General features: G+C 37.9%; 2 protein-coding genes across 3 annotated transcripts; one reads left to right on the forward strand and one right to left on the reverse strand.

Moving 5' to 3' along the window:
• Nucleotides 1-758: 758 nt before the first annotated feature.
• On the forward strand, nucleotides 759-17,406 carry LOC134750192 (transmembrane and ubiquitin-like domain-containing protein 1). Of its 2 annotated transcripts, XM_063685324.1 has the most exons (9): nucleotides 759-958; nucleotides 4,325-4,512; nucleotides 5,399-5,467; nucleotides 6,657-6,782; nucleotides 7,316-7,465; nucleotides 9,833-10,049; nucleotides 13,579-13,738; nucleotides 13,984-14,114; nucleotides 14,761-17,406. In XM_063685324.1, the coding sequence occupies exons 2-9, from the start codon at nucleotides 4,335-4,337 to the stop codon at nucleotides 14,903-14,905; spliced, it is 1,176 nt and encodes a 391-aa protein (XP_063541394.1). In that variant the 5' UTR covers nucleotides 759-958; nucleotides 4,325-4,334; the 3' UTR covers nucleotides 14,906-17,406. The 2 variants fall into 2 exon arrangements, with proteins under 2 accessions (XP_063541394.1, XP_063541402.1); XM_063685332.1 differs by lacking the exons at nucleotides 759-958; nucleotides 4,325-4,512 and adding an exon at nucleotides 4,669-4,728.
• Nucleotides 17,407-21,272: 3,866 nt separating this feature from the next.
• On the reverse strand, nucleotides 21,273-23,485 carry LOC134750207 (large ribosomal subunit protein eL15). The gene is made up of 5 exons (XM_063685343.1): nucleotides 23,385-23,485; nucleotides 22,954-23,146; nucleotides 22,569-22,705; nucleotides 21,875-21,985; nucleotides 21,273-21,555 (listed from the first exon to the last, which is right to left on the reverse strand). Exons 2-5 carry the CDS (start codon nucleotides 23,123-23,125, stop codon nucleotides 21,361-21,363), a joined length of 615 nt encoding a protein of 204 aa, XP_063541413.1. The 5' UTR covers nucleotides 23,126-23,146; nucleotides 23,385-23,485; the 3' UTR covers nucleotides 21,273-21,360.
• Nucleotides 23,486-24,648: the final 1,163 nt, after the last annotated feature.

Consider the following 24,648-nt stretch of genomic DNA (forward strand, 5'->3'; position numbering starts at 1 on the left):
AGATGATGCAACTTATTACAATATTGAGTGAGAAATGAGAATATTGAACTTTTGATTGAACCTAAAAATGTCAATTTACTCTTAATCTTAACACCTATAATTATTTTAATCTAACTGAAACCGAATCTCCCTGTCCACTTCTAGTTTCCAGAGTTAAGCATGAGTTAGGCATCCCGTCTCTGTCACACGCTATAAAAGTTAATAAAATTTAATTGTCCCCTGTCAGGGCATTCAATTTTGTTTTTGAATTTGGAACCTTTTCTTATTTAATAAAAGTTATTAATACATTTTTGAATAAGGCCTTTAGGACTTGAACGAGTTGAACGTGTCTAAACCGTAATAATTATTTTAATGTTAGTATGTCTCACGACAGTTTAAATTCGATATCTTTGTTATAGTTGGTCAAGCAAATCTTGTCAGTAAATAAGAAAAAAAAAAACTACACTCAATCCCTTCTTGTGGGCGCCAGCACCAGTGCAAGACAAAGACAGTCACGCAGAGAGCTGCGTCTACGCCCGAAATGAGACAGTCCCTTGACAAACTATAGTAGTATTTTTTGAATTTGCCACTTTTTTCTACTGACGGGAATGGCTTGACAGACTATAGTTTTCTGATTCTTACTGACTTACTGACTGACAAGTTGTATTTGCCAGACTATATTTCATAACGCTACCAGTGTTAACTGTTAAAAGTATAATATTTTTTTGCGTCTAGTAATTCCTTTACATAAATGTCAACGAATCTGTCAACAGTGTCAACCTCCCCCAGAATCTGTCACTCTGGGGCATTGTTATTTATATTATTTCCGTCGTATCTCAATTGCAAATTACTTATTTAGCATTATCTCATTCTAGTTTTTTGTTAATATGATACAAGTGATCGTGCTCGGTGCATGGGCATTGCATTTCTCGTAGTGTATTCCGTATCCATTCGGTTCTTAAGCTAATACTGCAAACAGGTAAGCCCTGGTGATTTGTGATCTCTCAGCTGTGTCAAGATGTCGCGTTATTATTGATGTTATCTCATCTAGATGGATTTTGGAACATATGTTCGCCGTTAACAGCCTAGCGGTATATAAGTTTGTGGTAAAAACTATGGGAAATGACTCAAATGACAGTAGGATAACCACTTGGATGACCTTGAGTAAATCTACGGCCTAGGAAAGTTTATCTTGGCATAGACAGACCTTATGTCCATAGATAGATTTAGATCTGAGGTTTGCGACAGCCTACTAGCCTTGGGCTTTAATCATTAACCTGTGTATTTTGCATTGTGGATAGAACAATTGAAGATCCTGCTGGTTGTTTGAATTGTATGGACATAGTCTAGTTGCCAAACATGGTGTTAGGGGTTAGGGCCACTCAGTGCAGCAATTGGATATTTAAAATATTGTGAGGGAACAAATGAAACAATTTATTAAATATTTTGATTTGTGTTATTTATGAGTGGAAACACTACTATATAAATTGTAAACTAAATAAAATAGACATTATATACTAAAGAAAAAAGTGACCAAGGCTTCCAGTGCCTAGGAATTGTAGAGAAATATTCGCTGAGACTGTATATGACATCTACTTTATTGTACCTTAGGTCAGCATTGTATTGTAGTTTAGGTATTGATATTAAATATGTTAGAGCCAGTTATAATTTTTGCTTACAAGATCTTATATTTTATGTTTACATTTCGAAACCATGTTTGTATTTATAGTATTTAAGTACTATTTTAAACATATTATGATGGTTTTAATTTTTGGATATTTTATCTTATCTTTTTAGGGTTCCGCACCCAAAGGGTAAAAACGGGACCCTATTACTAAGACTCCGCTGTCCGTCTGTCTGTCACCAGGCTGTTTCTCATGAAATTTTCACAGATGATGTATTTCTGTTGCCGCTATAACAACAAATACTAAAAACAGAATTAAGTAAATATTTAAGTGGGGCTCCCATACAACAAACGTGATTTTTTGCCGTTTTTTGTGTAATGGTACGGAACCCTTCGTGCCCGAGTCCGATTCGCACTTGGCCGGATTTTTTATCTTAAGTATAACGGAAGAAACAATATGGAATATGTTGAAGACTTCACATACCTGGGACAACTAGTTTCCTTCAAAAACAGACTCGACAAGGAAGTAGACTACAGGATTAGTAGAGCGTGGCGAAAATATTGGTCTCTAAAATCAATTCTGAAGAGTGATATGTCGATGGCCATAAAGAAAAAGGTATTTGATACTGCTGTCCTACCTACCTTAACTTACGGTGCCCAAACCTGGAGCCCCATTGAGAAACATATTCATAAACTGAAAATCTGTCAAAGAGCTATGGAACGGTCAATGTTAAAAATTAAAATTAAGGACAGAATCAGAAACGAAGTCATAAGAGAGAAAACTGGAGTAAAAGATACAATATACGCAATAAAAAAGAGCAAATGGGCCTGGGCTGGCCATATATGTCGAACAACGGATAACCGGTGGACTAAACGTGTCACAGAATGGTCACCAATAGGAATAGCCAGAAAACAAAAAAGACCAAATAAAAGATGGAGAGACAAGCTAGTGAACTTCGACAGATACTGGTGGAGAACAGCACAGGATAGAAAGGAATGGGAAAAACTGGGGGAGGCCTTTTCCGCTCAAGCGACATGCAAATAATAAACCAATAATAATTGAAATTTATGTATTTGTAAAAAAAAAGAAGCATGAAATAAAGGCTATTACTATTACTATTTTAGCTATCTTATCATAGTTAAAATATGTGATTATCTCTAGAAGGCAGAAAAACTAAAGTGACCCAATATTTATATTTATTTATTATTTATTTCCAACCCCTATTTTACCTTACACCTTAAAATAATATTGTTACAAGTCTGACCTTTATTTTAAAATGCGCTTGTGGTGAACTATTTATTAGAGGCAAATAAATAATAAATATAATAATTCAAAGATTGCATCTTTTGAAACTGAACTTATTGCTGTTATGAGATTACTTGTTTAGCTAACACAGCCCAGCCCAGCACAAGCAATCCTAGGAAGCACTTTCTATCAAACCGCGTCGTACGCGAGTGGAATAAATTACCAGAAGCAGTGATATGTGCTCCTTCAGTGAACACCTTTAAAAACAGACTTGACAAACACTTAAAACAACTAACAAAATGAACACTAATAGACCTAATAGTAAAAAAAAAATGTGCAGTCATATACACGCATCAGCTTTCAGCTGCTAATGTATTAAACAATATAATATAAAATAAAACTATGAAAACGGATTATATCGCGTATATTGAATTTATAATACATCCCGACGTTTTGAACCCTTTACAGCGTTCATGGTCAACGGGTGACTGAGGAAAAATTACAAAGTGCAAAAATACCCACATACTAAAATAATGAACAATCAAAGAACAAGAAGAAGAAGATTAAGAAATATCCAAACTTTAATAGGGAAGATGGCTTTTCTCTACCACCAGCTTGGGATCCTGTAGTCCATCTGATAAAGGAGCAAGCGAGACTTAGACTGTGAGACCTTAGTGTTGGATGATGCTGGACATTCTGATGTTTTGAAAAGATGTGTCCCGCCGAGTTTGTTGCTGGTCCCATATTGGGATACCCTCCTACAATTTAGGAGGGAATTAAATCTTCTCGGGTCCGTGGTGTAGGGTTGGAGCCGGCGTAGTTTTTATCGCGTATAAATATATATCTTTACTTGACAATTATTTGTAGTGTATAACTAGCCTTATGAACCGATTTTGCATGTACAACCAGCCTTAAAGTTTGTAGTCTATGATTGTTCATTATTTTAGTATGTGGGTATTTTTGCACTTTGTAATTTTTCCTCAGTCACCCGTTGACCACGAACGCTGTAAAGGGTTCGAAACATCGGGATGTATTATAAATTCAATATACGCGATATAATCCGTTTTCATAGTTTTATTTCATGAGTAACTATCGCGGTAACCGAAGACAATATTAATATAATATAATATAATAATAATAATAATAATAACAAAACATTACCTATTCATTTTAGAGCAGATTGCCATAATAAAATTTAGCCCAGAATAAAATTTATGGACTAAAATTTTCGTCTTCTCTGTTCTTTGTTAGTTAAGCTCATAAGATCCGATGTGCATTACTAATACCACAATGTACACTTCCTTTCAATCTTATTAGAACATTTAGAACTTTGATTAACCAAATAAAGTAGCATTTCTTTTTTACTGCTTTCTGAATCAAACGAAATTCATCCCAATTTACTATAAAACAAGGTTCAAATAAGAAATAGGAATTTATGCTGGTCCACACAACTAAAATAATTGACATGTTTGCAGATCACCCAGGATGACATTGATAGAAGGTGTGGGAGATGAAGTGGTCCAATTCATGGCCGCGCTGGCGGTGGTCGGCGTCGGCATGCTGGCCTGGTGGTCCACAAACGCCCGGCCGGATCGCTACCGAACCGTACTAGTTATGCGGTCGCGCGCACATCCCGTCACAGTCAGCATAAGGCCTAACCCCAGTAAGTACCATGTGTGCAGTGCTGGTAGTCCACCAACGCTCGTCTGGACCGTGCTGCTCATGCGTTTGCACACCCCTTCACAGTCAGCATACGGCCTAGCCCCAGTAAGTACAATACTGTGTGCTCGTGCTGGAGTTCCACCAACGCTCGGCTGGACCGTGCTTGTCATGCGGTCGCGTGCACATCCTGTCTCAGTCAGCATACGACCTTGCCCCAGTAAGTACAATGTGTGCAGTGCTGGAGATCCACCAATGCGGTCGCGCGCACATCCCATTATAATCAGCACATGCATGAGGTAGTAGCAGTAGCTAATTCAAAGACGTTTGTTAAATTTATATTTTAGTTAATATACCGTTATTATACCGTTAACATCCTTTCTTCTTCTTCTTCTTCTTCTTCAGTCGTTCCCTCAATGCTGAGGATCGCGACATCATGTCTTTCTGTTGAAGACCTCCATAGTCTTCTGTTACTGTCCGCGCGCGAATTTCTTGCACGGCTGAGGAATGTTAGGAATGTTGGGCGTCATGACAGAGTGGTGTCATTTTGTAAGTACGGACGCGGCGCACACCCCCCCCACTTCCTCGACCTCCGAATGCACGGAATTGGCGCGCGGACAGTACCTACCTTAATTACTGGGGACAGTTTTACACATAACGACCTAATTGAAAAAAATAATGTGATGATAATAGATAACATATTTAAAAATTGATTCACACATATTTATTATGTTAGGTCATCATGATATTTTTTTAATCTCTACCTAAATTCGCATTTTGCTGATAACGATATCTTTCATTGACTTATTTTGCACAGTGCATAACATTAGGTGCCTTATCAGTACTTGTCTAAGTCTTGAATGTATTATCACGTCAGTTTCACCTTCCAGGGCCTGCAACAATCGTCGCAAGTACAGTTGCCACGGTTTCAACGCCAGCTTCTACCTCTGAATCAAATGGTGAGCTTAAGTTAAGATTTTAAAATGTATCACAGTCAACATCAGAAATGGCTAAGCGGGCGAGGTGTGAAAAATGATTGCAGGCGCTCTTATTCTGTAACTAAACCAAACTGCCAGCCTTAAAACAATACATAAGCGAAACATTTGTGACGTTTTCAAGTAAAAGGTACCACTTTGTCGCTTACCATAAGGACGAAATTTGTTTGTATCTTTATACCAATAACCTGTTAGAACGTTATTTATCCTCGTAAGGGCCAATGTGCATTACAATGTACACTCTGTTTCAATCTAATTTGAACCTTACACTAACTGAATTAAGTAGCGTTTCTTTTTTTTCATTGTTTTCTAAAACAAACGAGTCACCCTAATCTTCTATAAAACATGGTTCAAATTAAAAATAGGAAAACTTTGTATGGTGGGTCTTACGAGGTTATGGCAAGCGACAATGTGGTACCTGTTGCTTGAAAACGACACATTTTGTTCGTACTAAGGGGGTCGCATCATGAAATAGTTTGAAAAACACTGCTCTAAACCAGGGGTTCCCAAACTGTACGCCGCGGCGCCCTGGTGCGCCGTACCGTAGACACACAGTAAAAGGGGCGCCCTGAGGCAATCCTCCTCACCATGTACCTATCTTTTTCGAATAGCTTAGCTAGGTTAGGGCGGCGAGATTCAATTTTAAACTTTCAAGTGCGCTGCGGACTCAAAAAGATTGGGATTTACTGACTGTTCTTTTTATGTTAGCATGTACAGTGAACGGCAATAACATCAAGAATACTTTTTAATTTGAATTATCAATGCTTAGATTAGACCAATAACATCGTGGTATCAGTTAGAGTTAGACCAAGATAACTCTGCAACGATTTTGACAGCAGAGGCTGTGCAAGTGTTATTTATACGACATAATTTTACAGAAAATTGACGTTTAAAATAACACTTGTACACTATGCTTTTTACTTTCGAAGATAGAAGGTGCCATCTCCAATACAGAGCAATACGGGTTTTTTTAATATTTAAAACGGGTTAATTACATATACACGCTTAAACGTCGTAGCGAACTAACAATTGTCTGTGGTAAGATTGCGTTTAACTAATCTTATACTCTTGCCACACGCTTCAAGCGTACGACTCCGTTACGTTTCTATAGTTTTTTGTTATCTGTGAGTTAACCAAACATGATTGATCCTAGGAAGCACAGAGGAGGCGCCCCGGGACAGCTCCAGGGTAATCCCCCTGCAGGAGATGGACAGCATCGTGGACGCCGACATGGCCATGATGGACAACAATCGCCTGCACTTCTACAGGAGGATTGACTGTATGTTTCTAGTTATAGTATAAATCGGGGCTTCTCACACTTCTCATGACAAAAACATACCATACTGTATTTAAGAAAATCTGGTTATGTTATATAGGTAATTGCCGCTTCTTGTGAACCCCTTTATCGTCGCAGGCGGGCGTTCGCGTACCACAGAACCCCTGGCATAAATGATCTTATCAAAATGGTTCTGTTTTTAAATAGTAGCCATGGAATCAATTACATAATATAACGAATATAAATAACCTTTTGACGTTGTTTACACTTCTTATATGAACGAAAATAGTGTTATCTCCTAACCTTAACTTTAGGTAGTAGCATTGACGTCAGGACATAACATTTTTTTTATATTACATAATAATACACACTAACACTTTGTGTGGTTTTGTAACACTGACAATGTATGATTGATACAAAATAAATAAATATGAATAATACTAATACTCAAGAAAATGCCATTAACTAGTAAAGTTCTCATTTACCTGTCCCAGTGAATATATGTTTTGTGTATTTATATGTGTAAATAATTTTAGCCCCCCACACGCCGCTGCTAACGCCAGATTCGTCAGGCGACGAGGTAGAAGAGGAGCGGACACGCGCGGGCGCCGCGCAGATGCAGGAGATGGACAGCATCGTCAGCGCCATGGAGGCCGACGTTACTGCCCGAGACTTGTTCACGCCAGGTCAGTTATGTACCTGGGTATAGCATGCGTGAGCGAAATATATTTGTAGCCCCACACGCCGCTGCTAACGCTAGATTCGTCAGGCGACGAGGTGGAGGAGGAGCGGACACGAACGGGCGCAGCGCAGATGGACAGCATCGTGAGCGCCATGGAAGCCGTCGTTACTGCCCGAGACTTAGGTCAGTTCAGTTGTCACACCTTGCTGACAGACACGAGGACACATGAAGAAGATAGACAACATCGTCTGCCCTTTGGAGGCCGAAAATAGCTCGAAATGATTCGTGTATTCGTGCGAATTTAGCTGACATACTGCCTTTTGCCTAGAAGGAAAATAATAAAAGAAGGAATCTTCACTACCACTGTATTTTTAACCTCATATGAAAGAAGTTGTCGAAGTGAAAAAAAGTATAAGTACAAATTAAGCGGAGTAGATGGTTACTACTGTAGAGTGTCTGACTCATTCGAGATCAGTGCAAATTATATTTCGTCAACTAATTATAAGTATCTAGTGATGATGGTGATACTGAGCTCAGACAACATAGCTATGTTCTAGTTTACACTTTAATTTCTAATTTCATACAGATGCTGAGATAAAAAGTTATCTTACCTTTGGGTAGTTATAGTGCTGCAAATTCTGTGATTAATGAATCCCGCTCATGATAAAAACTCAATTAGATACCGTCGGCTGTTCATTTAGCTATGCTGACACTGTGTCTGAATTGTGCTCCAAATTTGCCTTAGGTGCGCACCAATTAGGCATTACCATAATTATTCGGAATTTATCATTCATTCATTTTATATTCATTCAACAATAAAAATTACACGCTTGATAAATATCTATTACAATCTTCTATTGATCGTCCACACTATTACTTAATAGACAATTTGTATACGTTATTACAAAGACGGAAGCTCCACCGATAATTATTTTATAAGAGTGTAAGTTCAATGGCTGGATCAGGGGCCCGTTTCTCAACAGCTTATTGTAACTTGTAATACAAGTGGAAGTCCCTTTCTAACAAAAGCTGTCAAAAACTGACATCCGCTTGTATTACAAGTTACAAGCTATTGAGAAACGGGCCCCTGGATGTAAAATTTATCGTTAGTTTTGTTCCAAATCGATCTGAAGTCCCTAATTCATACAAAATTCGAATATTATATCTCTTATCAACTCACGTAATATTTCAGTCATGTTTTGTTTTATTGGTTTATTCGATAAATATTAGATAATTTTAATAATTCTTCCCATAATGTACGGTACATTAGTCATTACATACCAACTGTTGGTCGTATCGGTACTAAAGGTCATGCAGAATAACGTGTCTACGCCAGTATAAAAATGTAGGTTTAACAAATTAATCAATTTATTTGTATAGGTAAGATTCATAGGAGCTGGTGCAATTTTTGTACTGAACTGTCAAAATTCTCGTTTAAAATCCGCGTTAGACTTTGACCACACTATCTTTGCACAAACTTGGCAGTAAGAATGCATACATATCCCTACAAGGTCCATATTTGGCGTAGCACTTGGCATGAAAACTTAGCTTGATTCGACTAGCTTTCGTGAATCAATACAGAGCTTGTTTCTTTTAACTTTATACCTAGTCACACTACTATTCTTTGCTACTATATACAAATTATAACATGAAATAAATGTTATTTACCAAAGATAGATATAACTCCGTAATAGATGGATACAGTCTAAGGAAAAAACGTGCCTCGAAAATCAAGAAAATTTGATTCTCGTTCAGAGGGCGCTACTAGCTTTGGCCAACTGTCGTATAGATGGCGTTGACGGTTTCGTTTGTTATTTAACAATTTTAACGCATATCAGTGAAAGAACATGGGTCAAAATCATAAAAATAATTAATGCAAATAAAAAAAATCATTTATCCATATCTAAATACATTTTATCGTATTTTTAAAAATATTTATTTTAAGTTTTAAAGTGTGTCGACAGATGGTGAATTTACTGGGGTTACAAAATTTACTATGACAATACGGCTCTAGTATAAGTTACTCTATGTATTTACTGAATAAAAAGTGACTAAGATGGCGTATAGTCGAGAAATTGGGACGGGTGACGCCGTGACGGGGTTACCCTAGAGATCCAGAGGGCCTACCACGAAACACGAAATTTAAAATTTCGTTATATGCCTCTCTATCGCTCAAATAACAAAGACTGACAGAGAAGTAGATAATGAAATTTCGATTTTCGTGTTTCGCGCTAGGCCCTCAGGGCGTTAGCTGAAGAAGTGAAAACACTGGTTTGAATCCGGCCTCTGCCACTGGAGGTCTTAGTCACTTGTTCTTTAGTATTATAATATGACATCTATTTCAATTTATAATGTATTCTCATCCTTCCAGAAGCAAACTCATCCAGGGTGGGAGCTAAAGGTGACACAAAGGACGATAAAGATGATGCCGAGCCCGCCGGCGCCTCCGCCGCCTCCGCAGCCTCCGCCGTCGACGTCGACACCACGGACGCCGCCGCGAGGAAAATACTCATCAAACTTAAATATCTTAACGATACGCTCAAGGAGGTGGAGGGGAGTCTAGACGAGTTACTTAAGGACTTTAAATGGTGAGTTTAAATTCTAAACTTATGTTCAAATTCATTCGTCCATGGGTTTTAAGCAAGCTTTGAATAGTGTTGCCAAAGAGATAACGAAGTTACAATGAAAAGTAGAAGCCCATAAATGTTTTAATGGACAATTTAAAATTATGGACCACGAATAGACGTGTTTAAGAGCGTTCTTACAAGAAAAGTCGAAATAATGTAAAATTGATGATATTCCCGACAAGATTTAAGATTTTACGCTCATTATTAGAAATAAAGAGTACTTGTTCCAGTAAGAGCGTCTTCTTATCTTTAGGAATATCGTTGTACATTTTAGAAAAAGAACTAATTAAATTAGTAATTAAGTTTTTTCTGATGGTCGTTTACGAAAAACCGCGTGAAGCACTGAATTGTGAGCTCTTATTTGTAAATTTTGAGAAGTTTACTCTGCTAAAGTTGGATATTTTGTATTACTAATATCCTGTACTTTAGGAATATCGAACGATATTTTTCCTACATGCTTTTAAGAAAGAGAAAATCAATGTTAAACGAATTGAATTTTCTCTTCGAAACAAGTGTAAATTCCTACGAAAATCTACTTAGTATCGAAGTCATTTTTATACACGAGCAATCTACAACGTTTGCTTATACTGTTGGTATACATTTGTGTTTATCAAATTCTACTTTGATTTTTTGGCAATTTCTTGAAAATTACTCTATATTGCCGATGACGCGCGCTGGCGATCTCAGTGCCGCGGCAGAGCTTGAAGAGGTCGGACCTGTGTCGGTCGGCTCCGCAGGTTTTCGACGGCGACAACGAGGTTTTTTATCGTTGTGTGCGGCAGGCGCCGTGTAAAACGCTATACTGTGTGCGTGTAAACTGCGACTGAGAAACTTTGATCCGAGTACTGTATTTGTTGTTATAGTATTATAATATAGTATAGTAACATAACAAACTTCCGAACAACAATAAAAATATTTGAAATTACCTGACATTTTATAGGTAGTAAATTAAAAAAAAAAACAGCCAAGTGCGAGTCGGACTCGCGCACAAAGGGTTCCGTACTACGCACAAAACGGTAAATAAATCACGTTTGTTGTATGGGAGCACCACTTAAATATCTATTTTATTCTGTTTTTAGGGTTCCGTACCCAAAGGGTAAAAACGGGACCCTATTACTAGGACTCCGCCGTCTGTCTGTCTGTCTGTCCGTCTGTCACCAGGCTGTATCTCATAAACCGTGATAGCTAGACAGTTGAAAGTTTCACAGATGTATTTCTGTTGCCGCTATAACAACAAATACTAAAAACAGAATAAAATGTGGTATTTCCTATAAAAAGGGACCTTATTGTCGATGGCGTTTACGCCATTATAAACGATGCTCCGATATAACTAAGACTGAACTTGTATAAGTTTTGAGTATGTATTATTCATCCTCCTTATGAACCCTGGCAGTACCTACTGGAACTTAGGTTTGGTGCAACATAGGCGCACACTGTTTTGATCATTCGACTCGTCTTGATGAGCAACTTGGGAGAGCAGTACTCATGATAGAGCTGATGCTGAACCGTGGCAGTACCTAGTGGAACTTAGGATTAGTGCAACATAGGCACACGCTGTTTTAGTCATCCGACTCGTCTTGATGAGCACTTAGGAGAGCAGTACCCATGATAGAGCTGATGCTAAACCCTGGCAGTACCTAGTGGAACTAAGGTTTGGTTGACATATCAGTCAAATTTGACAGATTGACAGTTTTGTCATTTTCAGGGAAAATTATCTTTTTGGGATAGAATTTAGCACCAAGTAACATTGTTAAGTGTAGATTTATACTATCTGTCAAAATTGACATTTTTGACAGTTTTGGATCCCAGATCAAAACGGCTTGTCCAATTTTGATAGGACCTTCAACATTAGTTATGGGATGGAAAATGTAGTTTGACACATCTGTCAAAACTGTCAAAATTGACAGGTTTTGTCATTTTTAGTGAAAATTAACATGTTTTGTTAAAGTTTGGTACTAAGTGACATAGTTTAGTGTTGTTTGACATATCAGTCAAATTTGACAGATTGACAGTTTTTGTCATTTTCAGTAAAAATTATCTTTTTGGGATAGAATTTAGCACCCAGTGACATTGTTAAGTGTAGATTTATACTATCTGTCAAAATTGACAGTTTGTGACATTTTGACAGTTTTGGATCCCAAAAAGAAACGGCTTGTCCGATTTTGATAGGACCTTCATCATTAGTCATGGGATGGAAAATGTAGTTTGACACATCTGTCAAAACTGTCAAAATTGACAGTTTGGCAGTTTTTGTAATTTTTTGTGAAAATTAACGTTTTGTTAAAGTTTGGTACTAAGTGACATAGTTTAGTGTTGTTTGACATATCAGTCAAGTTTGACAGATTGACAGTTTTTGTCATTTTCAGTGAAAATTATCTTTTTGGGATATAATTTAGCAAACAAACCATGTTCATTTTCACTAAAAAATACAAAAACTGTCAATCTGTCAAATTTGACTGATATGTCAAACAACACTAAACAAAACTTTAACTTCAATGGCCATTAACGTCTCAAAAATTTAATTCGAATTAACTTTAATGCAATTGGTGCGTAATGCAATTGGTTAATGGCGGAACTAATGGTTAATGCAATTGATCAATGGTTAATTAAAATTAACAATTACGGCCAACACTGCTACATATAGCTAAAATAGTTTCGCTACCCAAGCTGTACGGTTACCCTGTACCTGTACCAAATGTAATGACGAAACATGTAAACAAGCGAGTATAATTTCTTTCTAGTATAAAATAATTCTTTTATAATACAAAAGTAAGTACATTTGCACTGGATTTAGTATTTTCGTACCAAATAACAATAATTAGGATTTTAAAATTTAAGTACAGTTAGTGTCGTTATAATTGTTTTCAGTATGCTTCACGAAGGATCAAGATTATTTAATCCATCATTGTAGTGCGAGCGAGAGGGAAAACGTGGTAGAAGGGATCGGCATACTGAGCTCGCACAGCCCGCCGCAGCGCGTAAAATACCTAAACTCGCTCAACGCCGAAATGTAATAGCGCTCTTAAAGCTCGATAAATGTTTTTTTTTTTTTTTTTGTGTTTCTTAATATGATCCGTAACAACCATATAAACTGATGTATAAGTTCCAAAGTTCGCGGTATAGTTTGAATGATGTAAGATGCTCAAATGGACCAAATGGTAGGAAGAATTCTTAAGTGACATTCGGACAGCTTAACTCCTTTCCCGGCCGTACCAATCTACAAGGCTTTCGCAAAAAATCCAAATATATTTCAATTAATCCAGCTTTAATGATTCATTTGAAGACAAGTCATATTTTTATTGACGCGTATGTTGTCGATAAATCGTACCATGACTGGAAAAGAGTTAAAAAATCACTTGTTAGATTACCAATATTACCATCCTCCATATTCACATTATACAAATCGTTTGGCGCCGTAGAGTGCCACCTAATTATGTTGTCCTGTGTCTATGCTATAAGGTAACACGGTTTCATATTTGTGTCCTCGCAGGCGGCATTTCTCCGTGGAGCTGTCAGCGGAGTCCCGCGTGCGACTGATCTTCAACGGGCGGGTCCTCCTCGACGACGGGCTCACATTACGAGCGTGCGGCCTGCACGACCGCGCCGTCGTGCACTGCCTCGTGCACCCCAAGCGCGCCGTGCCCACTCAGGTTAGTTAGTTTGTTTGTGTCTCCGCGGAACTTTCAGCGGAGTCCCGCGTCCGACTGATACTTGCTGGCTTAGGATTCAATTAAACGGACTCCCAAGGTCGTCCGTTTAAAACGAATCTTCAGCCAGCAAGTAACTCCCGAGTCTCGACAATAATGTACTATTGCCGCTAAGCTTTAGGAGGTTTTACTTCCAGATACTTTAAGGATACCATAGAAAGAAGACGTGTATATATTTGTATTTCCAGACTCTGAATCCAGAGGAGACGGGCACGCCCGAGTTGGTGACCGAGGGCACGCCGCCCGAGCGCGCCTGGGACCTGGAGAACATCCTCATGACGCTCGTCTCCGTGGCCCTCACCGTCGTCTGGTTCTTCAGGTGAGTGTGTAGACCCGTGGACCGATTACAGGTTAAATCACAGTAATCTTACAACTGCACACCAGCGACACCATTTTCCATAGCGCTGACTATTAGTGTGGGGTCTCTCTTAGGCCCGGCGCTCACTATCGGCAGGGCACAGCACGGCTCGGTCGCCTAATACGCCTTGGCAGTCTTCGGGTTGCTTCGGCAGCCTTAGGCGTACCTAAAGACGCGGCATGCCTGAGGACGCCTCGGCAATATGCCGAAGGATCCCTTGCCGTGCTATGCCGTTAGTGGGCACCGGGCCTAGAGTACTAAGAGCCTAAGTCACTAAGAAAATAATTTGCATTTTATCCGCATGTGTGGCAAAGTAATCTGATGTAAATTTTGAGTTGTTTTCTTATGTTAACTGGTAGAATTTATTGACTTTTAAATGATGTTTTTCATTAATAAATATTTAAAAACGTTCATTTGTATTTGATTTGGTTTGCTTTTGTTTGATATTTTACAGTTAGTAGATTCCTCTCGTTGGTGTGGTGAATAATTTTGTGTTTCACTCGATGGCAAAATTGTTTATAAACTAGCTCGCTACGCTCATGGTTTAATTTTGGAATCTTTTCTTGCTCGGGTATCAATAATTCAGTAATTGTGCGTTTGTCAACAGATGCGAATATTCGAACATGTTCACGGCGAGCGCGAGCGTGGCGCTGTTCGGGCTGACGGTGTTCTACAGCGTGGCCATCTTCGGCCTGTACCTGTCCGACACCTTCCACTTCGAGCGGCGGCCGCAGCCCGTGCCCAACAACTAGGAACCTTATTATCTAAGCCGTTAGGTCGTTTGATGATGCTCAGCCCTGATGGCTTATTTCTGGGGTCGACAAACTTTTGAGAAGAGCCAACCGCAGTAGAAATCACCAGTTTAAGGAATCTCAGAGCCGCAAATGTTGTTTTCAGTGGTCTAAAAACTAAATGTGTTTTTTTTTGGTCGCTTGAAATCGTACCTCTAAAGAGCCGCGGTTTGCCGACCCCTGGCCTATTTAAATGAATGGCAAGCTGGAACAATTTAGCCATATGTATTTGTCTCGTTCACCTGCGTCATGTAACATAGCAAGGCTTAGTGACAACAAACCATAGCTGGTCTGATTACGGCCTTAGGAGCGTTAACGTTCGGTTTCGTGTAGGAATCATTCGGATAAAGGTTTTCATTAATGCGGAATTACTAAAGAATCTTGTACAATTATTATGTTATACCTACAGCCAGATAAGGTTGCAGTTCCAGCCTCTTTAAAAAACGTTTTGACGACAACCTCAAAATGTCATCAAAAGTAAAATACGGAAATTAGAGGAGTCATTGAAGTCGCTATCGGAGAAATATTGTAATAATGTTAACCGAATGTTGTTGCACTATTATGAAGTAACTACGAACGATATATTCATCTTGGTGATATGTGTCGTTTTCAATTAAAAGGAACCACATTGTCGCTTACCATAAGGACGCTCTGACGGGTTATTTGTATAAAGATACAATCTAATTTCGTCATTATGGTAAGCGACAATGTGGTACCTTTTGATGGAAAACATCACATATATGTATTTACGTATTGTTTAATGGATTTTTTGTTTTGTTTACCAATGTGAAGTTTACACCATATTTTCTAGCTGAGAGACGTACGCTCCTAACAACATACAAACTAAACTATCTGCACCAACCAAATTTTATGTGCGTACAGGTAAACAAAAGGTAGTTTTAAAAATTCTTATTTATTATACTTACCTATCCTGATTCGTTGCAATGCAATAACAATCTATATTTACTATAGGATACACTCCGATTTACAAGTGAATTGTTTTATTTGAATATCCGGGTAATTATTTTAAACCGAAAAGTAGTTTCATGATTGAAAATTTGGTTATAGTAAATGTACATTTGTGTTGAGGGATTGTTAATCGTCATATTATTTATTATATTGGGTTTTTGGGAGTGAAGGCTCGGGCTCGACCGCGAGTGAAAGAAATGAAAGAATGACCCAACTAAAAAAATAGTCGAAACGGCTCTCAGGGGCTTTGGCTATTTTTGGTTTATTCTAGGCAAAGGTTTTCGGTATAGGATTTCATGTTTATAAATATGAGTATGACCTTAACACATTCAACATTTCATAAAAATATTATAATAAACGCTACTGATTTTCTTTTGCTATTCAGTAATTTTTTTATTAGTGCGTGGAACTTGCTACGTGTTGCACTCACGGGGATAGTCTGCGTACCGTCAGCTGATGAAATTTAACACCCTCTGCAAGCAAAAAAGTGTTAACTCTCCTTTTTGACATGGGATGTCTAATCTAGCCTTGCACAAATAAGTAAAATAACCAGCATCGCGGGCTCTATGACAAATGGAATCGGGACAATCCCATTATAATCATCATTGGAGTTTCGTCATAATCAAAAGCTCCCTATTATCAAAGAATTACGGTATATTCTCGAATGGCCGGGTAATCGTTGTACTTTGGGTGACTTAGTTTTATAGACGTCGGTAGATAAAGGCGTTGGACTTGTAGTAGGCAGGATTTTATGAAAACAGAAGGTACACTCCAAAAAGTGTTTTAATTAGATTCGAAACGTGTTTGAAGTTTTATCGCGTTTCTGATAGATATAGTTTTTGTGAGTATTTAAGGCTGCAAAGTGTTTCAGCTCACTCTCACACTAGCATCATGTGCGACATTTTATATTCTTGTCATGAAAACTATATAAAATCCTTAAATTTTATATAAATGAGTAAAAATGCGTTTGAAACGCTGTGTGGACTTGGAGTTGAAGTCGTTTGAGATGATGTAATTTACAAAAACTTTCATTAGACAGTAAAGTCAACATTTGAATGGAACTTTTTGTTAAAACGCGTCGTAAATGATTTTAACCATACTCCTTTATCGGCAGGGATCGATATAACTAGCAAACTGGTTCATAGCATAGCATCATCTACCAAACTAATGTAAATATACACGTACCTACTAGATATATATACTTTTTGTATTATTTTAGGTGTAAGATTCATTTAAATTTCATAATTATGTACCCATTTGGACACGCATTCATTTCTCATCACTATCTTTTAAGCGTGTTTGCACTTGTACATACCAAATTAATGAAAACATACGGGGTATCATTTATATTTGCCACAATCACGGTACGAGAACGCCGAGATCGGGGACTCAGCGAGTAAAGTTCAGTGTCCTGCGCTATACCTTTTATTGTTATTTACTTTTTAAGATCATTCATTATTCAAATAAAACATTGAGACTTTGTTGTAAATTTATTTTGACCATAATGAGGGCTATCGTTTTTTTGCTCACCAGTTGGCGCCTCTGTTGATGGTGGTCCAAAATACTAAAGAACAGCTGTCAGTCATTGAAGTGACAAGTGACTTTTGACATTTCGAACTTTGCGAAGACCACCAGACTAGCGCCCCTAGCGGCGAATTCATACGCGTTAGCCCTCATTGAATGGGGTTGGCAACTGTCAAAGGTTTGAAGAGATGGCGCCATCATAGCTTGCCCCTTTTTCTATGAGATTTGGCTTAAAGGGCTGGCATCCAGGGCATTAAAAAAACAAAAATTTGACTTAATTCTAGGGATTGACAGCATGGTGACTATATAAAGGAGCCAAATCTCTATGTATGAAAAGTGTCCATCAAAAAACAGTAATTAGGCGGCGCCACCATACACCGAAATACTACCAAAAACAACCTACGTAATTTGGTCGGGTTATTTGTTGCCTTACATGTTATACTCACGTCCCAGAGCCTAACTAGCGCCACCGGAGAGATTAGGAACTATTATTTAAAGCTGAAAGAAGTGGTTACTTTTGCAACAATTCTGCCATAAAAGATTGGCATCCTTTCTATACCATCCATAATTGACAGGGCAAGCTATGCTGGCGCCTTCTGCTAGTTATTTCGACCGGCCAACCCCATTATCGTGAAACTCAGTTAGAGCATGTTTACATTGAGTCTACTATCACATTCACCGACATCAGTCGGGCCACGGGCCATGCTCTCTGCCAATGACAAAGTGTGGACATAACATCATAGACGTAATCTCATTCGTATGAAAACATGACGTTTATATTATGGATATATACACTTTGTTTTGTCAGTCAGCTTAGATGGACTCTCAAGATGAATGAGGGCCGTTTAATTTTGCTGCTAGGGGCGCTAGTGTAGATGGAGGCTCTGGAGGTCTTTCAAAATGTCAAATGTATAGAAGTTTAGGGTATGGAATGTAGAGGTAGTTTGGGGGATTTCAAGCTTTTTTATAGGGAATTTTGACTCCTTATTCATAATTGTGTTAAATCTTTGTCCATCTTTGATAACAATAAATATAGCTCAATAAATGTTAGTGGTTTAAAAAAAGTGCTAACTAAAATATATATACAAAATTAAACAGGTTGAAAAAATGACACATTTGGACGTTAAAATACATACGTTACAATGCGCGTTGCCGACCCTAACATTCCTCTCCCTCGAGCTCTGGCAACCTTACTCACCGGCAGGAACAACACTATTAGTAGGGTCTAGTGTTATTTTTCTGTAAGGTGGAGGTACCTCCCCAGTTGGGCATTTTAATACAGTTGCTAAAAAGTGCTACTTTTCGTGGCTGTTTAGCGTGCGGAAAGGGTTTTCGCGAACTAGTGCTTTTTACTTTTCCAATTTTTTACGTGTTCCAATTCATGACTACTTATTGATGAGTGTTAATATTAGTTTCCATTAAACGTCGTAATCAACATAAAAACCTACTGATAATGTAAGAATACGAAAAATATGCATATTTCGTATTTTATTACTTACCTCTTCATCATTATAAGTATTATAACACGTTTATTTTTTAATGTTGAAAAACCGTTCTTAATAAGTTGTCTGAATGGAACGGAACGCGTCAAAGAAGAGGCGTATTTTCTTACTGCAAGAATGTTTTAAGTTTCCAAAGGCAACATTCGATATTGTTTTTATAAATATACGATACACAAATAATCATAAATAACGATATTTAGGTAATAATAGTAAAATGTTTTAATATTTACAATTGTTTCTGTCTTATAGAAAATGCATTTGAAAAAAAAACTCATTGAAGTGGGTTCAATAATAATAACAAAATCTATTCTAGTCTAATAAAAGCTAGAAAAACACTTCTTCATAATGTCAATGATGCCACAGAATTAATAATATAAAAGTTTCGAATTCCATTCCTTACTTGTTGCTTTTCTTATTTTTCGCAACTGTATTAAAAAACGTCGTTCGATACACGTGCGGAAATGACATACTTTCCGCAATAGCATCGAAATGTACTATTGTCTTACACTAGTACTAGCACTCAAAAAAAGGATGAGTAGTTTTTTTGGTTCTTATTGAAGTGGGTTCAATAATAATAACAAAATCTATTCTAGTCGAATAAAAGCTAGAAAAACACTTCTTCATAATGTCAATGATGCCACAGAATTAATAATATAAAAGTTTAGAATTCCATTCCTTACTTGTTTCTTTTCTTATTTTTCGCAACTGTATTAAAAAACGTCGTTCGATACACGTGCGGAAATGACATACTTTCCGCAATAGCATCGAAATGTACTATTGTCTTACACTAGTACTAGCACTCAAAAAAAGGATGAGTAGTTTTTTTGGTTCTTATTTACTGCCAATTTGGTTTGACTAAATATATTAGTTGGTAGGTGCAATTCAAAATTATTAACACGGAACACCGATTCGTAAACTAAGTATTTATAGTGGTCGTGAGCATCAGTTTGTACCTGATCATGATTTATATCGGTTTACACAGTTTTCTGGATTCGCCTTAGTTTCAGCTGAAGCTGCTGTCGGGTAATCAGTGCAGTTAATGAAAGTAATGAAACCACGAGAATCTTTTCATAATTTATTATGAAAACTAATTTAGCCCGGTTGCACCAAGCAGTCAAAAATTGCCTGTACGAAAATTTTGTTTTTAGGGTTCCGTACCCAAAGGGTAAAAACGGGACCATATTACTAAGACTCCGCTGTCCGTCTGCCACCAGGCTGTATCTCATGAACCGTGATAGCCAGACAGTTGAAACATTCACAGATGATGTATTTCTGTTGCCGCTATAACAAATACTAAAAAGTACGGAACCCTCGGCGCGCGAGTCCGACTTTCACTTGGCCCGTTTTTTCTATTGGATGATGACGGTCATAGATTTAGTTTGTTAATGTGCATGGTGCAACCTGTAAGTACTTTAACACATTCAATGCCGAAAAAAACCAGACTATCGGGTATTTTATGGTTTCGTTCCCAGGACGACCCGATAGTTGTACTACAGTTTTATATGACTACATTTTTGTGGCCTGGAGCGGATGTCTTGTGTGGCTGGGTGACAATGAATGTGTTAAATAAGTTAAATAACCCTGGTTCTTCATTCTCCAGCGCAGATGTTTTACCTGAAAAGAAATACGGACAGTCAGTACATGTAGAAGTTATATAATTACTGGAATTTATTGCAACTTTGTACAGTATGTATCTCGCCGGATTGAGGTTTATTGAAAATGTACATAACAATAACCTCACCTAGACAAGAAGTTGCTCTCTCCAAATTCAAAGTTCTTGTAAACATGAGGAATAACAAGCAATCTAATTTGAGTTTGGATGATTAAAATACTGTAGACAAAGAATATTTACCTGTGGAGTGTGGAATGTGGAGGCAAAGTTGATGCGACGCTGGCTTCATCCTGTAAGACAAGGAAATAATGCAATGTAGAGATTTGTTTGCGTTTGTACTTCACTATTTAAATATTAATGAGAGGTCAGCCATCCAAGGAAGTTTTAAATGCGTGGTAATCAGGGTTGCGCATATCATAAAGCATTATATCATCATTCAAACTACTGTAGAATTTAGTTTCAAGTAGGGTACTAGTTGGATATGGATACTACATTTATTTATTTGGGGCAGTCATTGAATGTACTACTAAGGGGGCCAAACCATAATATGTAATGCAAATTACCTTTTTTCGAGTTTGTCTCCATCTCAGCTGAGAGCTGCATCTGAAATTAATAAAAAACTAGTAAGTGGCCAAATTTTACATCAATTCAATATGCATCCAGTATTTTGATATACTTACATGAACACATAACTTGGGAAATGTCTCGACAAAAACAGATATAGGTTTTTATGTTTATTAGGCCATTGGCTTTCCATGTGAAAATAAAGATAGACAAATAGAAAGTCATTGACAAGTGGCATTTGCCGTTTATCGCTTGCGGTGGAGTTGCAGCGTGTTGCGGCGCAGCCAGGCGGCGCGGCGAGAGCCTCCCTTGGTCTGCGAGTAGCGGTGACCCTTGCCAAGACCACGAGAGCTGCGGCCGGCCGAGGTGAGACCACGCATCTCACGATGCTTGTGGACAGCATTCACTATCCAGTTGATCTTGGGGTCTCTGCGGATGGCCTGTAAATATGGGACAGGTTTAGTGACATGTGTAGACAGGCATGAATGGGTTTTGAGAAGGTGATTTATCAGATAGTATGGTAGGTGAGTATTCAGCAAAACCTTTCAGATTGGTGCATGACAGTTGTTCATCATAAGAACGCTAATGTTTTATGGCATAATTGCCTTTTAAATAGACTTTAAAGCTTTAGCTATTTAAGAAACAGGACTACTGGAGAAAGATGACCATCTCTTCAACTAAACTTTTTCATTCTAGTTCCTTAATGCTTTTTGTTAAATTATAATAATATTGATAGCAAGTCAGTCAGTAGTTTATTACCTTGTGGGAAGGATCAACCAGGATGACCTCAAAGTATTTGTAGGAAGAATCCTGGGCAACCCAGTAGGAGTTGAGGACGCGGAGACCTCCGCAACGACGACCAACACGCTCCTAAAAATACAGAAATAAGTTGATTTAGACATGTGCTCAAATTAATACCATCATAAAGTTTGTGGACATTGACGGAATGTGAAACAGTAATTTTAACTAATTTTGGCAAATGCAAACCCAACTTCGTGAAATTTAACAAAGACTTAATAGCACTAGTACTAAATACTAGGCTTGTGTAGTACATGTACCAAAATTAAAGATACAATTCCCTCCACTATACTAGACCAAACTATTCTCTAATGATTCTTCTCTTAGTACGTTTTAGTACACTACACATGAACGAAATAGAATGGGAGCGAGGACAGAGGAGTGAACGACCAAACTAATACAGTTGTGAGATTGTACTAGTTGGGAGCGATCTTTTCAGTGAACGAGCATGCACAACTACTAAATACTTTGCCTAACCCTACTAGAATAGTTTCGACAAGCCGCTAATACTCTTGACCTCAGTTTTCCTACAAATCAATTAAGAGCATAGTATTTAGCATGGTTAGACTCTTAGTTATCCAGGTGTATCCTGCATATGGTTCTCTGACCACCTAATCAAATCTGGTTCTAATGTTGCATTCCTGTAAAAACTAACCTCAGCAATGGACTGCAGGTTGCGTGTGGGCTTCAGCTGGTTAACTCCGTGGCTCTTGGGCTTGCCGTAGGTGGCGCCCTTAGGGACCGGGCGCTTGCGGCCTCCACGGCGCACGCGGATTCTGAAGATCACATACCCTGCACGAACGGCGGTTTTTGGTTTAGGTTACAAAGTTGGCAACAGATTTGAGGGTATAGATGGATATTTGATGAATCTTGAAGGCCAAACAAACTTTTATATGATATTTATAGAATATAAATTGATTACAAGAAGTCTAGGGGGGAGGCCTATGCACAGCAGTGGGACATTTTAAGCTCGTTAAAAAAAAATTATTACTAGAGAAACAACGTGGTTTAGGTTATAAATGAGAGCAGGTATATTATACCTTGCTTGGCGCGGTATCCCATCCGCCTCGCCTTGTCAGGCCTGGTGGGTCTGGGGGCGCGGTGCATGCGCGTCAACTGCCGGTATTGCCATACCCTTATGCGCAAGAGAAAACGCATAACATCGCTCAGCTTTTTGCGGTACAATTCCTGAATATATCTGTACGCGCCCATCTTGGGAAGCCTGTGGCAGACCTAGCAACAAAATCAATTATTTGATCAGAAGTCACATCATCGGTCTGGCCACAAATAGAGCGATCCACGACCTTTCCCAGTCACATAAAACATGTTCACGCTGTAATCAAAAACTACATTTAAATCAGATAATACACTTAAATACTTCGAAAGAACGATGCAATAAGGCTTTTAAGTACTATGATTACTTAGAACACTATTAATTCACTACGATTATTAAAGATTAAATTCAACATACGTCTCGCGTACTCCACAGGTAAACCGGAAAAGAATACTAATGGACTGACATGTAAATGACATTGACAACCAGAATATCAATATGGCGGCAGTGTATGTTGCCATGTGCATGAATAACTTTTTCCCATTTCAGCTAATACAAGTTATGCAGCTGATTTATTTTTATTATGTGTTCAAAAGTAATCTTTAAAATTGTGCCGTTTTCAACCGAAAGGGTACTTATTATCGGTTGTTAATAAGATGCTATTTCCATAAAGCTTCAATTTGAAATCAACCTTACCGATAACCGACAATGTGGTACCTTTTATAGTTGGGAAAGCAAATCTTGGTAGAAAAAGGCGCGAAATTCAGATTTTTTATGGGACGATATCCCTTCGCGCTTACACTTTTTAAATGGCCGCCTTTTTCTACTGACAAGATTTGCTTGACCAACTATAGTGACAATTACTGTTTTAAGCCCATAAATAAGCAGTTGGAATACCTATTTCGTATCTTAATCTAGTAATTTGATTATAGCCTGGCCTGCGTTGTGTGTTGTTACTGAGAATGAATCAAAGAATCAATGAAAATGTTCTTAATCTATTTATATCCCTCATTTAAGGGTAAATGTATTAAACTGGCAACATTTTTACACTACCAATGCTACCAATCTACAGGAAAAAACCTAGCTATTTAAGGCAAATTTATAAACGCGAAAATATTGTATGGTAGTTTGATTCGTTTTGATTTTGACTAGAAATTAAAATAATTTTTAAATTTCTAAACGAAATAAAAATGTTGCCATTAAATCAAGTTACATTAACCCTCAAAATTTAGGGGTTTTTAAAAGTTTACGAGTAAAACCAAATCTACATATAATAGATTTTGGGTCAGTGAGGGCAGCTACCAGATCCCGTGTTGCTAGGCGAAAATGGTCTTAGGAGACCTTCCTTCGATTTCAAATTAATGAAGATTGGCGTTTACAGATTTTGGAAAAAACATACAGGGTGCGAGAAAATGGTCATTTTTGACAAACTTTTATTTGATGTCAATCGATCCCATTCCTGTCCATGATCAAAAGCTTGTATTGGACCAAAAAAATTTCCGGCTAGAAAAGCCATAAATATAGAAAAACTATCCCCATACAATTTGTATGAAAATGAAAAGTTTTTTACATGTATTTTTTTTATGTCAATCGATTCCATTTATATCCAGTATTAATAGTTTTCTTGGGGTTAACTTTCGGTAATGTACAAAAAAGACATTTTAAGGACTATAATTATATA

Source organism: Cydia strobilella, chromosome 2 (genome assembly GCF_947568885.1).
Source record: "Cydia strobilella chromosome 2, ilCydStro3.1, whole genome shotgun sequence".
NCBI lineage: Eukaryota > Metazoa > Arthropoda > Insecta > Lepidoptera > Tortricidae > Cydia > Cydia strobilella.

Excerpts from the sequence above, each read along its gene's own strand:
- LOC134750192 (XM_063685324.1), top strand. The coding sequence starts at position 4,335 with ATGACATTGATAGAAGGTGTGGGAGATGAAGTGGTCCAATTCATGGCC. Across the intron at positions 6,783-7,315 it reads CTTCTACAGGAGGATTGACT|CCCCCCACACGCCGCTGCTA; the intron begins GTATGTTTCTAG and ends AAATAATTTTAG. Across the intron at positions 7,466-9,832 it reads CCGAGACTTGTTCACGCCAG|AAGCAAACTCATCCAGGGTG; the intron begins GTCAGTTATGTA and ends TCATCCTTCCAG.
- LOC134750207 (XM_063685343.1), bottom strand. The coding sequence starts at position 23,125 with ATGGGCGCGTACAGATATATTCAGGAATTGTACCGCAAAAAGCTGAGC. Across the intron at positions 22,706-22,953 it reads GGGATACCGCGCCAAGCAAG|GGTATGTGATCTTCAGAATC; the intron begins GTATAATATACC and ends CCGTTCGTGCAG. Across the intron at positions 21,986-22,568 it reads ACCTGCAGTCCATTGCTGAG|GAGCGTGTTGGTCGTCGTTG; the intron begins GTTAGTTTTTAC and ends CTGTATTTTTAG.